The sequence below is a fragment of the Equus quagga genome, chromosome 8 (assembly GCF_021613505.1).
Source record: "Equus quagga isolate Etosha38 chromosome 8, UCLA_HA_Equagga_1.0, whole genome shotgun sequence".
NCBI classification, from domain to species: domain Eukaryota; kingdom Metazoa; phylum Chordata; class Mammalia; order Perissodactyla; family Equidae; genus Equus; species Equus quagga.
Genome location: NC_060274.1, coordinates 9,325,169 through 9,341,412, shown reverse-complemented (window position 1 = coordinate 9,341,412; position 16,244 = coordinate 9,325,169). Strand labels below are relative to the sequence as shown.

Below are 16,244 nucleotides of genomic sequence, written 5' to 3'. Positions count from 1 at the left end.
CCCCCCCCCCCCATCCCCCCCGGCGCTGGCTGAGCTGCCTGCCCGCTCTGTGTGCCGCGTAGGTGTGGCAGAGTCAGACGCTCAGAGAGTTAGGACCCTGTGCCATGCACCACGCTCCTGGTCCTCCCGATGCTCCCAGGACAGGACTGTGGGCAGGAGCTCTTTTTGTTTGAACTCAGTACGACAGACGTCATTGAGCAGCGCACACTGGTGACTGGTGAGATCGGTGCCAGGCCAGAGGGGCAGGAGATGCTGTGCGCCGGCGAGGCCGTGCCCGAGGCCTCCCCCAGGCAGGCCAGGGCCATGCTGCGACAGCCACAGGCTCCAGGGCGGCCGGGGTGTGCTGGCCTGGTGATCGAGGAGCGAAGCATGCCCGGGAAGTTGTTTCTTCGAGTGAATTCCAGATAATTGTTTGGTTGTTGATGGTTTGTCTCTTTTTCCTAAAATCAAAATCCAGAGGGAAAAAAATTCTAGTTATCTGCACTTCTTTTTGGGTTGTTGGGATGGCAAGTAAATGGCTGTCAGCCTTCTTCCTTGGTGGGAGCCATACGGGGACTCCGAGCGGCTGGCTCTCCAAGTCTGCTGGGGGCTCCCAGCCTCGTGGAGTGGGAGGACCCCTGTCGGCAGCATCCAGGCCCAGCCACCACCCTCCAGGAGTCGCATGCATTACTTACCGGAGTGTGTGGCTCAGGTGGATCTGGAAGGGAGCCTGAGTTTATTCAGCAACTAAATTCACCTGAAAATAGCAGCACGTGTGTGTATGACCTAGTCTCTCTTCAGCGCTTGGCACCCAGGCTGTCTCTGTAACTTCTCTCACACTCCCTCACACACACACCCCTCACACATCCTCACCCTCACACTAGCCCATCCACAGGTTGGGAGCCACTGTCTACCAGCAGTGACCTCTGTATGGTCTGTCTTGGAAGGTGTTATGCTTCTGTGATCTTTCTCTACTTACGTTTCAAGGGGATCGCTTATTTACCCGACAGCTGTTTCCTGAGTGCCTGCACTGGTAAAGGGCAGACAGCTTCCTCCCCATGCTGGCATGTACATTCCAAGGGAGGATGCGGTGACCACAGTAAATAAATAGCCTAAGTGCCATAATGGAAATACAATAGATGTGACGATGGCAGGAGGGAAGTGGCCACTTTAGATGAGGCTGGGTAGGGGACATCTCTTTGAGGAGGTGATGTTTGTCCTGAGGCCTGAAGGAGGAGCCCTGAAAATACGTGGGGCTGGCCCCCCAGGCCGCGGGGACAGCAGATGACTGAAGAACAGGGACATGGCAGGAGGAGAGGGTGTGAGGGAGGTGGCCTCGGAGAGGTCAGGTCGGGCCCTCGGGCCACCGTGAGGAGTCGGGGCCCTATTCTCAGTGATGGGAGCCCCGTGTTTAAGCTGAGAGGGGACGGGATCTGACTTCCATCTGTCTGAATCAGTCAGCGGGCTGTGCTGGGAGAATGGAGCACGGGGGGGAGAGGAAGGCCGGGTGCCCATCGGAGGCCGTGGACGGCTCGGGGAGCCGTGGTGGCTGTGGAGCGCGTGCTGTCAGAGGCCTCTGTTGTCCGATGTAGCAGCAGGCAGGTGTCTGAACAGGGGAGTCACGTGCCGAGGAGGGGAAATAGGATGGAGAAGCAGACTTTGCTCAGGGCAGTTGGTACCCTGCTGTAGGAGATGCTCCTGACAGCATGGACTCGGAGCGAGAGAGGCAGGAGCGGGTGCCGAGGGGGCACCGCAAGACCCCTGAGTGGAGACAGTGATGTGGTCGAGGTCAGTTACCGGATTCTGTCCCAGTAACTGGTCTTCCTGGATCTGAGACCAAAACCCCAGCGGTGGGGGTTGTGTGTGTGCGAGCCTGCGTACAAGTTCCCGTGCAGAAATAACAGTGACTAGGCTGTGTTAATGGGTGACTATAACAAGCTATGGGAAGCTAGTGCTATTTCTTGCTATATTTTTACATGTTGTTCTCTCCCTTCTTTTCCAGCATCGTCATCCTTTATTTAAGGTTCGGAGCACAAGTATTACAGGACAATTTTGTAGCTGAACTGTCAACTCACTACCAGAATTATATCCTTTCAACTGGAAGACGTCAGGCTTCAGGAAGGCCCTCTACAGGGAGTGGGGAGCGTTTTAGGTCTGTGAACATCAGGGAGGCAGGTCACCTCCTCATGGCCTGTGCTGCAGAGCCCCTGGGGGCCCTGCGCCTGTCTGCGGGGCTGTGCTCACACTGGCCCACCGCGGCCCTGGGAAGCGTCGTTCCTCTGTCGGCAGCGGCTCAGCCTCGTAGGTGAAGCAGTCCCCAAGGTCAGTTACAGGTGGATTCAGGCCCAGGGACCCAGCATCTGCAGCTGCTCTCCAGCCCCCACCCCGCTCCTTTCTCCTCACTGGGGGGTGGGGACGGTCAAGGAATCCAGTTTGGGTTCCAGGTCCGGACCTCATGTGGGTCTGGGGTTGGCTGTTTCTCCCTGCAGAGCACTGTGGAGAGCCCGAGGCCCGATCGGAGGGTCCTCCCTCCCCCAGTGTCGTCTCTTAGCGTCACCCAGATGCATCGAGCTGCAGTGTCCCCAGGGTTGTATGATCGGGGTGGTTGAAGCTGTGTCCCCAGGAGGGGCTCATACAGCAGCCGCACCTCCCTCCATCCCCGCATGTGCCTGAGGCCGTGGGGCAGGCTGGCGCCTGCGGGTCAGCTCCTCTTTCAGACGCGTGATAGGACCGGGCTGTGCTTCCCGCTGCCCCTGTCAGTGATGGCACCCATCAGGGGACGCTTCGTGGTTAATCCTTCACATCTTGGCTTATTTCCTTGGGGCCTCTTACATCCTTAGAATTAATGCACTATTTTTCAAATCTTTGTCACTGCATTTCCCACTAAGCTTTTTTTTTTTTTTTAAGATTTTATTTTTTCCTTTTTCTCCCCAAAGCCCCCCAGTACATAGTTGTATATTCTTCATTGTGGGTCCTTCTAGTTGTAGCATGTGGGACGCTGCCTCAGCGTGGTTTGATGAGCAGTGCCATGTCCGTGCCCAGGATTTGAACCAACGAAACACTGGGCCGCCTGCAGCGGAGCGCACAGACTTAACCACTCGGCCACGGGGCCAGCCCCCCCACTAAGCTTTTATCAAATTCTCAAAGGGGTCTGTAATCTGGAAAAGGTTAAGGACGACTGGTTTGAGTAGTGGTTCGAGTCCCTCATTTCATTCTTGATTTGCCCATATGTACGTGGCCTTCCGGCCCTTTGCCTGTAACTTGACACGTCAGGTCCTGCCACCTCCAGAGGTTTCCATGGAGAGAGTCTGGTTCACCTTATCATCACGGGTGACCTTGGGAGGTTATTGTAAGCTCTGGCTGTGGGCTTGCACTGGGCGTCCTATTGTCTTAGGATCCCCGAGGGACTAGCTGGTGGTTAGCAGTAGAAAGGACTAGTGGTGGTGAGAAGGGGTGGCCAGATTGAAAGCAGACACTGACTGGTAGGTCCAAATACATAGTGTTCCAGGATTGCTTATTTCCTTGACTGGTGGCACCAGCTGAATTCTTATCTTTCTATGGCTTGTTGAACTTTTACCTCTATACTTTGGCCTTTGTGTATTCTCCATCGAGGAACGCCCTATATGGTAAGCCACTCTGGGGTCCGGGGTGCTGGCCAGATAGAAGTTCAGGACCCTCTCCCGGGGTTCCCACTGGTGCTGGGCGCCATAATTCACAGTGCCTTCTCTTTAGCAGCGAGAGAAGAGGTCAGTTTACCTGGTGAGCTCTGAGTTTTGGTCAGAACACAGCACGTGTTGTGTTGTTACAGCACAAGAGGAAACAGTTTATCTTGTTAGTGGGTCCCAGCACAAGCATCATGCCCATCGGCCACGTGAAATAAAGTCTGTTGACTACTAGTGCCCTGACTATTCAAAAGAAAGCCAAATGTACAATCCTGCCCCCACAAAACCAAAACAAAACAGCCCCGTGGCACAGGGAATGCAGAGGAGGGCTCCTGGAACCTGGGCGGGGCGTGGAGCATTTCAGGACCACCACCTGACTTGTATGTTGTGCGAGCTCTCCAGCACCTTCATGAACAGGGTCTCATCTGAGCTTCCCAGCAGCTTTAGGATAAAGTTACTCCCAGCTACAGGGGAAGACGCTTAGACGGAGGGGCTTGCTGCAGGCCCACGGACGGGAGGGAGCCAGCAGGCAGGCCCCGGTGGCCTGGGCTGTTTTTTGGTCCTGCTCCCTGTGTGGACTCAGAAGAAAGGCCCTGGACGACAGCTGCCACGTGCCTGCTCTTTCCTCCAGCTGCTCCCACTCCATCTTCACAGCAGCCTGCCAAGTGGAGATGCTGCCCCTGGCTTGTAGATGAGAAAACGCTCAGCAGATGAAATACTTGTTCGGGTCACACAGATAATAAATGACGGAAGCTGTGATTAGAATCCAGCTCTTTCTGACTCCTGTCCTTGTTCTCGGACAGCATCCTGCCTCTCCAGGCTAATAACAGAAAAAATGCTTTTGCTGGTTTTCAGAGTCCCAGCTGAAAGACAATCCTGCGTTCTCCATGCTGAATGACTCCGACGATGACGTGATCTATGGGTAAGTCGCCGGCCCTTCTGAAGGCTGTCCCATGGGAGCATTCAGCCTGGTTTGGCATGTTTACTGAACAGGTTGTTTAGTCTTTCTAAAATTATTTTCAAGGTATTATAACATGTCTCTCACCTGGGAGTGTCCCGTCAGGGCCTGGTTTTGTTTTCCATTATTCAGGCTTAGGTTGGGTGGTATTCCTTTTGGCTGAACACCCGCAGGGAGTGACCACAGGAAGAACAGTTCTGTCGGAATGACGCCGCTGCTGAGTTGGGGGGCATGAAGGAGCGGGCAGTATCAGTTGGCGATAGAGGCTGAGAGAGCAAAGCTATGAAGCGTGTTCTTGTTAGAAAGGCGTGAGCATGTGGAAGAGAAGAATAAATAAAGAGCCGTCACAAGCTGAGTGGTATCAGAGGTCTCTCTTGTAACAGGAGTGACTATGAAGAAATGCCCCTGCAGAACGGCCAGGCCATCCGGGCGCAGTACAAGGAGGGGTCTGAAAGCGACTGAGCCCCCTGCGGGTCAGCGAGACGTCGTCGGGGAGCCTGGCGGTCTCCTGCAGCCACCACTCCCTGGCCTTCCCTGGACCTGCCTGTGTTCAGACATGTCTTATAAGCGGAGATTTCCTGGTCCTTATTTGTTTACATATTTTTGAAAGGAAAACCAAAAGTGAGGACAAATTTAAACATCGGGCCCAATTTATTGTTAGAGTGGCTGCATTTATTTGAGAAGAGGTGCTGACAAAAAGTTTAGACAGCCAAATCCTTTTTCGAAGATTTCAGACAGGAGCGAGCTTGTTCTTAGTGGTGAGGAGGCAGTGACTCCTGTTTTTAGTAGAGAGAATTATGTACTTTAAAAAAAAAGTAATTTACTAACTCCAAGTTCATGGCAAGCCCTTAGGAATAAGGTTGGAAGCATGGGATCATTCCTCTTCTTTTTTCCTTGCCCCGTGGGACGGTTTTTTTGACCCTTTAAACTCAAAGGGAAGCCTGTTTGTGTGGCTGCCTCACGAGGGCAGTCCTTCCCCACTGAGCGGCCCCAGCTCTGGGTCACCGGGCATCTTAAGTGACTGTTGACTGTCGTGTGAAACATGTAAGTGATGGCTCATCAGGGAAATGACGGGCGGGCAGGCTCCAGCACGTCACTGCTGCCAACGCAGAGCTGGTGCGCTGGAGCTCCATCAGGTTCAGAAGAAAAGGGTAAGGTCATCGACGAGCTGCTGGCTCGAGGGAGAGGCCTTGCTGACATAGTTTTCCAAGGGCCTGTGTGCGTGCATGTGAGCATGTGTGTGCCCGTGTGTGTACAGACATGAATATGACTGGATGCCCCTGTGGTTGGGGTGGGGAGGAGGGTATCCATCGCAATTCCAGTAAGTAGTAGTTTCTGCACCTCTGATAAGGATGACACCCTGTAGAGCTTTATTATTTTTTTAATAAAAGCTACGCAAATGATTGATATAACATTATAGATTTTTTATTGCCAAAAAGCTTTTCAGTTTCACATTTGGAAACTAGATTTTAGATGGCTTGGGGAAGAACGCTGTTGAGTAGAAGGGGACGTGTTGGGAGTCGCCCCTGCCCTCTGTGTCGCACACAGTGGTCCGTGAGCAGATGACTTGCTCGTGGAAGAGGAAAGTTGTCTGGAGCTGCTCAGTCTGTGGCGTCCTCGAAGGCCCTGGAGAGTTTCCAGTTCCTTTTTGTTGAAGACAGAGTATAGAAAGAAGTCTGGCAGAGAGATCTCCTCTGCTTTTCCTTTGGTGTGCACGATAATGTCTTTCTTGAACAGTTACTGTATGGTCACTGCCGACGTGTCCTGATTTCTGCCTTCTCGGCAGGTGCCGAGGTATAGGACCCGACTGTCCCAGTGTGCAAACAGCACCCACGTTTCTTCATCTATGCATTCACTCTCAAATGACCATTCATAGCTAAAAATTACCTTCCACTTTGGCTAGTGCTGGGACCTTCTAGAGGTTCACGAGACTATTCACTATGACTTCATATCTCTTTTTGATTTAAACTTTAATGATAACGTACCTTTAATATGAATTCCATTTATATTTGTTTTTAAAACCTTGTAAATATGAATGTTTGAATTAAAACAACTGTATTGTTGCAAGGGTAACTCAAGTTCACATGGTTTTTACATTTGTAATGGTGTGATTGCTTTTTTTTGATTCTATGTCCTCAGAAGTATTGAAACAAATTTTCTGTTACCAAATTTTCAACTTTTATTAAGACTAACTATAAGTAATTTTATGTAAATTGATTAAAACTTACTTGTGTTGATTAATGTATTCTAGTATGTGATACAGTTTACAAGTTTTAATCATTCTAATTGTCCATGGTTTGGAATGCTGTTATTTATCAGTAAATGTAAAATATTTGAGGCATTTAGTCATACACATTAGAACTTTTTAAACTTGCCTTTGTCCTCTAGTGTAATCATAAACTATGACTGCTATCTTCACACACTGATGCACCATGGCATCAAGGCAATGAAATGAAAAGTATGGGAGGATTTCTTTGCTTTTTGTAATTAAGTTGGAGATAAGTAAAACAATTACATAAGTACCTACTTTAGGGGAAAATGTTTTTTTATTAAATCATGCATTTTCAGTTTCTCTTCTCTGGTGTATCGTATGTATCAACTTATTACATACTCCATGTAAAATTTTGCTTAAAGTACATAGCATTTAGCATGTATTATGTGTGTCATAGGTATTAGTTAAGACACTAAAGTCTGCGGGAAACTTTAGACAGTAGCAAGAAAATTGGTTTTTTTCTTCGAGGGTATTAAAGTTTTGCAAACTTAAATGATCAATTCAAAGGGCTGACTTTAGTTCTTCCGTGATAATGGCTTGAATAACATCATCTTGGGCTAATTTTTATACTGGTCCAGTCTAGGGGAACCTGGAAGATGACCACAGGATTTCAGTTTCCCTAGGGAGAGCTTCATTATCCATGTGGATAATAGGTCTGCTTGATTTATTATTAAATCATTACGGCAGTGAACGGACGCAGTTTTCTCTCTCTTCGCCCCATTTGAGAGGCTGGAGAAGGGGAGACATGAACTATATTTAAGGTTTGTAAGGTTGTTCAATTACTGTACATAATTACAGATTGCAAGAAAAGCTTAGATTGTGTAAACCCAGCCCACTAAATGGGCAGGTTACAAGATGAATGTCACCAGCCTTGAGTATTTCATGAACTATTTACTGAAGGTACGGTTATGTTAAATAGGTTATAATGTGGTAACTTACTTTCACAGGGAAAAACACAGAAGCTCAGAGAAGGGATGATTCAAAGGGACATCTAGTGAAGACTAGGCTTAAAACACTAAAGTATATTTAGGTATTTTGAGGGTTTGAGAAACTGGTTGCCTTAGAGGTTAGACTTTTGAAAACAAAGATACAAATCTTTTCCCCAGGCCAAAGGGAAGTGGCTTTAGTCTGTGACATCTTATCCTGTTTATCTTGATTTGACTTTAGATAGCCTGGTAACTATAATACCATACTATGAAACAGAAGGATTTTCTGCTACTGAAAACTGCCTTTTACAAAACGCCTGTAAATATTTGTAAAATAAAACAACTCTAAGCTCAAAAGGAAAGCTGTACATATGTATTAGATCTTGGGGCTGTCAGTGAGCACAGTAATGTCGATCATAGAATGATCATCAATCAAAAGTGAATAAATGCTTATTTATGGCAAACTTACACTTTGGGAATGGCTTCATTCTGAGACTGCCTTTCTGGTACATGTCAATAAATATTTAATATTCCATCCTCATATATATATCTGGATTTGCTTGCTCTGTGCGTGTGGTGTTATTCCAGCCATTCTGACACGAGTGCTTCAATAAAGGGCTTTAGGGACGAGTGCTGGCTTCTCATTTCAGCAGGTGGACACGCAGGGGTCTCTTTATCACGGTGGCCTGGGGATGAGCACTGAGGACGAGGTCACCAGACCAGAGTTTGGGGCCCATATCTTCACTTACTTGGCTCTTGGATATGACTTTTAATCAGTCAGACAACCTCCAAACACATTTTCTGATTGATTGAGAAATAATTGTTATGAATAGAAAATGAATGATGTGAAAGCAGCCTGTCAGCCCTAAAGTGCTAAAACTTCTTTTTGGTGATTGCTACTAAAAAACAGAGAATGTGGGAGTAGCTGTAGTGTTGCAGATTTGTGCCATGCGTGAGAGTTAGAGCTCTCTGGCTAACAGGAATATAAATCGGCTTGCTCACGTCCAAACCCGCTAAGCTCTAGAAGAGGGGAACCTAAGACTGAAGGCTGGGTGCCCTTTCTGACTAGAAATCTAATCAGGACACAGCAAGCCACCAGGATCCTGGTCCCATGAATGAAATTAGCAAATCGCTGTACTGAAGAGAACCAAAGCCTTTTCCTTTTTCACAGTTTTATAGATTCCAAAGCTACTACCTAAATATGAAGAATTCATTTGTGACACTATTTAAGACCATCAAGAAAAACACAAACTTTAAGTTGGAATAATTTATTATTCTAACAAAAGTACAAAGTATGGAAAATTAGTGTGTTTGAATCATTTCAGAGTAGAGAAAGTTTCACACCAACAGATTTCAGTTTTTAGCACCTTTGAAAAGAAACATTCAGTTGAGACAAGTGGCGTGCAGGCCTGTGCCTGTGGTGGGTGAGTCCTCTGAGTAGGGTGTGTAGTTCGTACAACAGTGCGGCCACTCGGTTCTTCTCTACATTTTGAGAGTGCCACAAAAAACACACTTAGAGAGAATGAGAAAGGTGTTCACTGAATTCATGACTGGTGGTTAGAAGATGGAAGAGAAAAGCTGACAAAAGGAGATCACGGCTGGACGAGGTCAAATCGAGAGCCCGAAGGCGCTGACGATGCAGTACATGCTCTTGTTCTCCCACCGCACGGTGCAGCTGCCTGCGGGACGAGGGAGGCGGGCGGTCACTGGACGTCAAGAAAGCAGGGGACCTGAGCTTCCCCTTTCTCCAACTAAGGCCAAAACACTCAAGTACTTGCCTGTTTATGGTACACAAATGAAGAAAGGTGGCAAGTCTTTTCCTATGAGTGTATTAAAAGGTGACTCAAATAAACATGCATTCAGACATGCAACATGCAAGCACAGAGTTCCTAAAGGCTGCTCTGACTCATCTAGATCTCAGCAGGGCCTTGGGGGAAACGCCCACGACCAGGCTCCACAAGACAACAGACACCTACCGTCAGTAGAGCTGTCCCAGAAGCAAGAACTCGCCGTGTGTAATCCCGCTCCATTCTTCTGCATAATTACACAGGTCACTGCGATTACAACAAACTTTTATTAGAGAAATCTACTTGGCAACACCAATTTCTTTCTGCCCACTTGTAGCATATGTATGAAGATCGTGTGGTTGACGTTCATACTACAAATGACAGGGGTAGACTGTCTGGTCCCACGACACTGACAAGCCCACACTTCCTTTCCTACACCACACTTGTTCTAAAAGCAGCTGATCTGAAAGGCTGTGGAGTCTGTGCCATGCCTGCAGCTGGGCCAGCAGCCAAACAGGCCAGGTGGGCGGTCACCTCCACAGGTGACCCACTCCTCCTGGGAACTCTGACGTTAGGCACACACTGCCACACTCGCTCTCTCCTGCTCTGGACGGCCTCTGATCAGGAAAGCACCACCACCACCATATACAAGAACAGAAATCCATTACCAATGTATTTAAACGGTTTTCCCAGCTTGGTAAGTTGGCTCAAAGTCTGTTCCACCACATTTGTGGTCCACTGATTGACTTTGCTGTGCTGGTAGGCGTTGCCACCAATTGCACTTTCTATCGCCTAGAAAACAGAGCACATAGGGGTCACTGTAGGCAGACACACCCAGCACCGTCCAGGCAGCCCTGAAAGGCAATCACCCTGACAACTGCTGAATACAATTTATATGCACTGCAGGCTTATTTGTCTCCAGGACTCCTCCGCAAACGCACCTTTTGTTTCACAGTGTACATTTCATTCAAGTCAGTTTCATAGTGTTTTTAAAGATCCATAATCACATAGGCTCTGTCATATTTCTCAAACACTTTGCCTGGATGCAGTGTCCACTGTTGCTTTGAGTACCTGGAGATGAGCAACACACTTTTCTCCTGAGACTAGAAAATATTTCACTCTGCCTGCTCCTTTCTTCAAAGCAGAGTAGATGTGGGAATCTTTATCAGCCGTCTGTACAATGGACAATGTACAAAACTGTCCAGATAATCATGTATTCAAAAAATACTTCCTTTATCCAACACTGCCTGGGAATATGTTACCACTTAGTGCATTTCTCAGATAACTAAAGAACAACTCTGTATATTCCAAAATTTATTTAAGTTTGTGATGGATTTTTTTCTCTATTATAAAATTCCTGGTCCTCTCTGTGTGGTGTTCTGGGGAGGGTTCAGCTGTGTGCTCAAGGTTACTCAGGTCTGTAATGCTCCCTACCCCTACTCTCGTTCAAGTTTATAGTCAGGACAGTCTCTTTTATGATTTTCTGGGCCTCTTATGCTGATGCAAGTGTGCCCGCTTCTAAACAGCTTTCTTCTTTACCTCTTTTTAACTTGCTGTGCTGGAAACCAGAAAACTGAGTTTTTATGACAGCTTTGACCTAAAATGAAAACATTCAGTGAAGGCCAACTTCTGTCCTCAGACATGCAGAGAAAACTAGTCCTGGGATCTGAGTTGTGCACCTTGGTGATAGATGGGTCTACCGCCTGAGGCTTACGCCCAGCGACCTTGCTTTTGAGGAACAAAGAGCTACCTACGGTCACACGCTGATTTCTGCCTATAGACATTCCTTTTATCCCAGGACTTAAGAGTTCACATTCAACACTTGTCATTTGGTATCCTGTTCCCTCTACCCATTATCACAGCTCGTTTGCATCCTCTGCCATGTCCTGCTCCCCTCCCCAGCTCAGGGCATAAAATGGGGCTGGTGGGGAGGGTGGGGGAGGGGGACAGAAGCTCCCAGTTTACAGGGACCTGGGTATTACTAGATCTGGGGATTGTCAAAAAAGGGGGAGCTCCACTCAAGCTCGACCTTGAACTCCGGCAACTCTGCACACACACTCTGAAATTCACTGTTTTTCAGGGAGGGAGGAAAACCTCCTCCAATTTTGGACCCACCTAAATCTACTAGTACCCAGTACTTAAAATAGCTCGAGTGCAGAATTAACTTACTGCCAGGGGCAAAAACGCTGTCGAGGCTGGTGAGACAAGTGACAGTAACACCTCAACACCTGCCATGTCACTTCATGCCTCCACAGGGGCTGGAAATTCAATTGTCCTTGCTGCCTGGTAACCAAGTCAAAGGTAAGGCAGACAACTAGCAACGCTGAAGGGGACTTTCTAACAAACCAACTCCACTTCTCCCAGCTCCAGCGTCATTCCCCACCTTCCTGCTCCCCACTGGTTCCATAGGAAACACTGTATTTAGTAGAAAAACTGTGAGAAGCAAACTGTTATAGATCCTGCAAAGGAACTAGAAAATCCTGCCTGATGGTGAACAATGCATACGGTAGAACAAAGCCATTTTGCTTTTTGATGTTGTTCACAAAAATAGCTTGCGATTCTTCATCACTCTGGCATTAGTCAGTAATTTGTGTTTAACAATACTTTGCATTAGTGTCAATTCTAAGTGACAGACATAACCTCAAATGGTAAAGATCATCTAGTGACTTCCTCCTAGCCAGTGGCTCCCCCTCCTGGGCTCCATCTCCCCAGGGAAGGGACGCTGACCAGGAACCCCCTTCTGGCCTCGCTCCGGCCCCAGCTCCCCCAGCCCTCTGCCTAGTCCAGTGACACCGCCCGCACCCTTTCAGTCCCTCAAACACGCCCCACACGCTCCCCCCACAGCCTGCGCACGTGATCCACGGCCTGGGACGGGTGCCCCCCATTTCGCTGAGTTAACCCTACTGCTCCTCATTCTCCAGATGCCAGCTCTGAAGGGGCCCTGCACTCGCTAGGTGGGCCGAAGCCCCCACAGCACACACACTGGCATTGGCCACACGGAATGATTTGATGTCCGTCTGCCCCTGCCCCATACAGTAAACTCCTTGAGGGGCAGCCCCCTGCAGGCCCCCCTCAATATATATTTTTTGAACAAATGAAGAACAAATATGCTTTTTTGTCTCCCATTCTCATCATCTAAGCGAGGTACCACAGTCAATAAGGCTAAAGTGGGTAGTTTCGGAATGCGAGAAAAATGAAGAAACGAGTAAGCCCCAACGGGGAGCACCAGCTCTTGGGTAACCAGAAGTTGTTCAATTTCTTTTATACTCACTCTTTCTTCATTAAACACTGGGATATTTATGTGTATACTATGAGTCTTTTATGCTAAAAGGTTATAGAATCGAACTTTAGTAACATTCAATAATAATGCTAGTATAAAAAATTTGCTGATGTAAAATCTATAATTTACATAATATGGGAGTAATTCTTATCTAGATATTCACTGAAGTGAAACCTGTTATTTGAAATGCCCAAACACACAGGCTCAGTTGAAACAATTCCAAGACTATTTAAAACACATTATTTTCACTCATATAAGCCATTAACCAAACATTTAAAAAGTACTTCTCCTCTTACCTCTTTTACAATGTTGCTCACTTCATCTACCACAAAAGCCGTCTGTAAGGAAGAAAATCAGTTCGATCGATTTCAAAGATCCGTTTCCATGCGTTGATTAATGCAAATTTAGGTAATGATCCTAAATTTAATCGTGCCATGATCCAAAAGACTGACTTCACTTTAAACCAGAATTCCGCCTCTCAACCAGCTGCTAGGATCATTAGCAAACACAGCAGCTTCATGAATTACTTGACTTTGGTGGAAATTAACCGACGCTTTCCCTGATGGAAACTGATGAGGAGGCTTGAAATTTTGTTTTGTTTTTTTACCACCATTAGTGGTAAAAGTTACAACGATTACACTATTTCCTGATGATTGTTTTTCTTTCTCACTGCTGTCCCACTTCAGGACTACACAGCCAGCTGCTTGCACAACTGTCCACCAGGGAGTCAGGATGAGCTGGGGGTGGGCTGCCAGCCGTGACCTAGCGCCAGCAGTTTATAAGTGGTCTTTTTTTTCTTTCTACATATGGTACATTTGAATGGGGACAAGGTTCCGTCTGAGTCCTGGGAACAGTCCTTAGCTGTAGACATGACGCCCCGCCCCCCGTCAATATGCATCCTGGAGGAATAAAGGCAGAGGGCCCTGCTCTGGGCAGCAAGTCCTCCCTGCGGGGCGGCTGACCACGGCAGCCCTGTTCTAGCGATGCGCCTTTCCTTCCAGGAGGATCCCGAGCCGACTGCCTGAAGCCCTCTCACTTGCTGTACGCAGAAGAAGTCATCCTTGGAGACAAAGCCAACTCACTTTGGTAACCAAAGTTTGCCTTATCTTCGAGAATAAATCATTCCTGGACTCCAGTGATCCTAAACCATACAGGAAAGTGCCTGTATAACTTTCCATGGGGTTAAAGAGAATAGGGTGAGGGCATTTGAACGGACTTTGAGTTGAAAGTAGAGACGTTGTACAGAATCCATAGGGCAGTTCAACGTCTACAGAGAAGATGAACAAGGAGTTGAGAAGAGAGTTACAAAGGTCCCGGTATCTACATGAAGTCAGAGGATGTGCGGAAAAGGCTTGGTTCAGAGGCTGTCAGTAGGACTGGCAGGGACAATTCAGTAAATACCTAAGGCACACCTGCTAGAAAGAAGAGAGTCCTGGTGTCAAGCACTCAGGGCTTTATCTCCTGTAGAACGCAGGCCACCACAGCCCTTCTCTTCACAGATGTGCACCAGAGATCTGGCATAAGGAAGTCACTGAGCCACCGCATTGGCGCGCACCAGAACTAGGATGCAGAGTATCACAATGCCAGGATTAAGGGCTTTCTCCTACACTGTCATTTCCTTTTTTAAAGTTTTACTCAATATTCCTATAATACAAGCCATTTTCCAGTATCATATTAGTTAATAGTTTACAGGGAAAAGCTTCTGTCTACTTTCAATAGCTAAAAAGAAAATAGTTGACAGTGGCTGCTCCTGAACCATGTCTTCTCATAATTATTCACTTGGTTGCCACCAGCTTCCGAACACAGATGATACTGCCATAGAAAGTGTGCGCTAGTTAGGAAATCAGATCAAAACTGAAACTATAGAATCGGTCCTTAAGCCTTAGATATTTTTCCTCAAAACATTCCTGCTTAAACAATTTCAAAAATTGCAAAGTAGCAAACCTTACAAAATTTATTTACACTTTTTATTTTGGACAGGCTGCAGAATACATAGGACTCAATCTATTTGAATTTCAACAAGAATAATTATTTAGCAAGAAATAAAGGGCAACTATTCTTCTATAGTAGCAGCACCCACCCGCTGTAGTCCCTGAATGCTTGTTAGCTTGAAGGAAAGACACTCTAACAGCACACCGTTACAATGAACGTCTCCTGCTTGGCAAATCGTTATATGCTTTACCCTGCTTCTTCACTGTGGCAATAAGAGATTATTTTTTTCCCACACATATGAGCTGTCCTACTGGCACCTCAAACAAACTGAAATGAAATATAAGTGATGGTGGCCACGGTGGACCGGCCCTGGAGAACACGGTGCAGAGCGGAAGACAAAGGCGGAGTCTCCTCCTGTGCACGTCTACATCAAATCCGTGATGGACAGGACCTGAGAGATGTGCCTGGAGGTGCGTGTCACGCGTGCATGTCACTCTGGGGTCCCGGGTTAAAACATCAGGCAGCAGACGCACGAGCGGCCTTGGGTCTTCCCCACCCCAGGACGCGGAGCATCTTTTCCGGGGTGGGGGTCTGCATCTCGGAAGAAAGGGGGCGGGGCCCAGGCGGGGCGGGGCAGGGATGCTCCCGGCGCGGCCGCAGGAGGAAGACGTCCGGGCTGCGGAGCTCCACCCGGAGGACGACAGGACCACGCCCCGCCCGCGCCCCGCCCCCGGGCAGGGACACGGCGCCCGGGCAGGCCAGGCCGGGGTCACCGCCGAGCGCTGGGCAGCCTGCGCCGGGCCCGGCCGCCACCCTCGTCCAGCCGCGGCCCGGGGGCCCACACACGCCCCTGGCTGCCGCCGCCCACCCGCGCCCGCGGCTTCCGGCCTCCACCCTCCCCGGCGCCGCGCCTGCCGTTACCTCCTCCCCAGCCTGGTAGTCTTCCATCTTTCCTCCTGCGCGTCGCCACCGCCTCCCTGAGCAGAGCGCACTGCGCAGGCGCGCTCGGGCCCCGCCCCGCGCCGGCCCCGCCCCCGGATCGCCCCGGCCCCGCCCCCCTCAAGGGCCCCGCCCCCCGGTTCGCCCCGCCCTTCCCTGGCGCGTTCGGGACCCGCCGGGGACTCAGAACTAACACCTCCTTCCGTCTTCCTGGAGGTGGCGGTTTCCGTGGTAGCCCGGTCGCTCCCTAAACCGCCGCAACGAAAACGAAGCACGTGTACAAAGGCCAGTCCAGGAGGGGAAGTGTCGTCCGGGCCCCTCCCTCCAGCTTGTACTGTGTGCGTTAATTTGAGCACTCGGACGGGCTCGGACACCTAGTAACAAACTGTAAAGTGATTTCTGAACGTGATGGGCAGAGTGAGACTCGTTACAGTCCCCCTGGAGGTCTAGGCTGAGGAAACTAGCTCTCTGAATGAAACCTTCCTTTTGGGAGGTAAATTTACCCCATA

General features: G+C 48.7%; 2 protein-coding genes across 6 annotated transcripts in view; one reads left to right on the top strand and one right to left on the bottom strand.

Annotated features, from left to right (window-relative positions):
- Positions 1 to 8,265, top strand: part of TMEM181 (transmembrane protein 181) — a 54,505-nt gene extending 46,240 nt beyond the window's left edge. For 3 of the 4 annotated variants that reach the window (XM_046669796.1, XM_046669797.1, XM_046669794.1), the window contains exons 14-17: positions 1,982 to 2,064; positions 3,516 to 3,605; positions 4,497 to 4,563; positions 4,983 to 8,265. In XM_046669796.1, the coding sequence (XP_046525752.1) occupies positions 1,982 to 2,064; positions 3,516 to 3,605; positions 4,497 to 4,563; positions 4,983 to 5,061 (319 nt within the window). In that variant the 3' untranslated portion in view covers positions 5,062 to 8,265. The remainder of the gene's footprint in view (positions 1 to 1,981; positions 2,065 to 3,515; positions 3,606 to 4,496; positions 4,564 to 4,982) is intronic. The other variant, XM_046669795.1, reaches the window with a different exon arrangement.
- Positions 8,266 to 9,049: 784 nt separating this feature from the next.
- On the bottom strand, positions 9,050 to 15,805 carry DYNLT1 (dynein light chain Tctex-type 1). Of its 2 annotated transcripts, none has more exons than XM_046670690.1 (5): positions 15,718 to 15,805; positions 13,161 to 13,202; positions 10,253 to 10,376; positions 9,774 to 9,851; positions 9,050 to 9,476 (listed from the first exon to the last, which is right to left on the bottom strand). In XM_046670690.1, exons 1-5 carry the CDS (start codon positions 15,742 to 15,744, stop codon positions 9,406 to 9,408), a joined length of 342 nt encoding a protein of 113 aa, XP_046526646.1. In that variant the 5' UTR covers positions 15,745 to 15,805; the 3' UTR covers positions 9,050 to 9,405. The 2 variants fall into 2 exon arrangements, with proteins under 2 accessions (XP_046526646.1, XP_046526647.1); XM_046670691.1 differs by having other exon boundaries at positions 9,467 to 9,575; positions 15,718 to 15,782.
- Between the last annotated feature and the right edge of the window lie 439 nt (positions 15,806 to 16,244).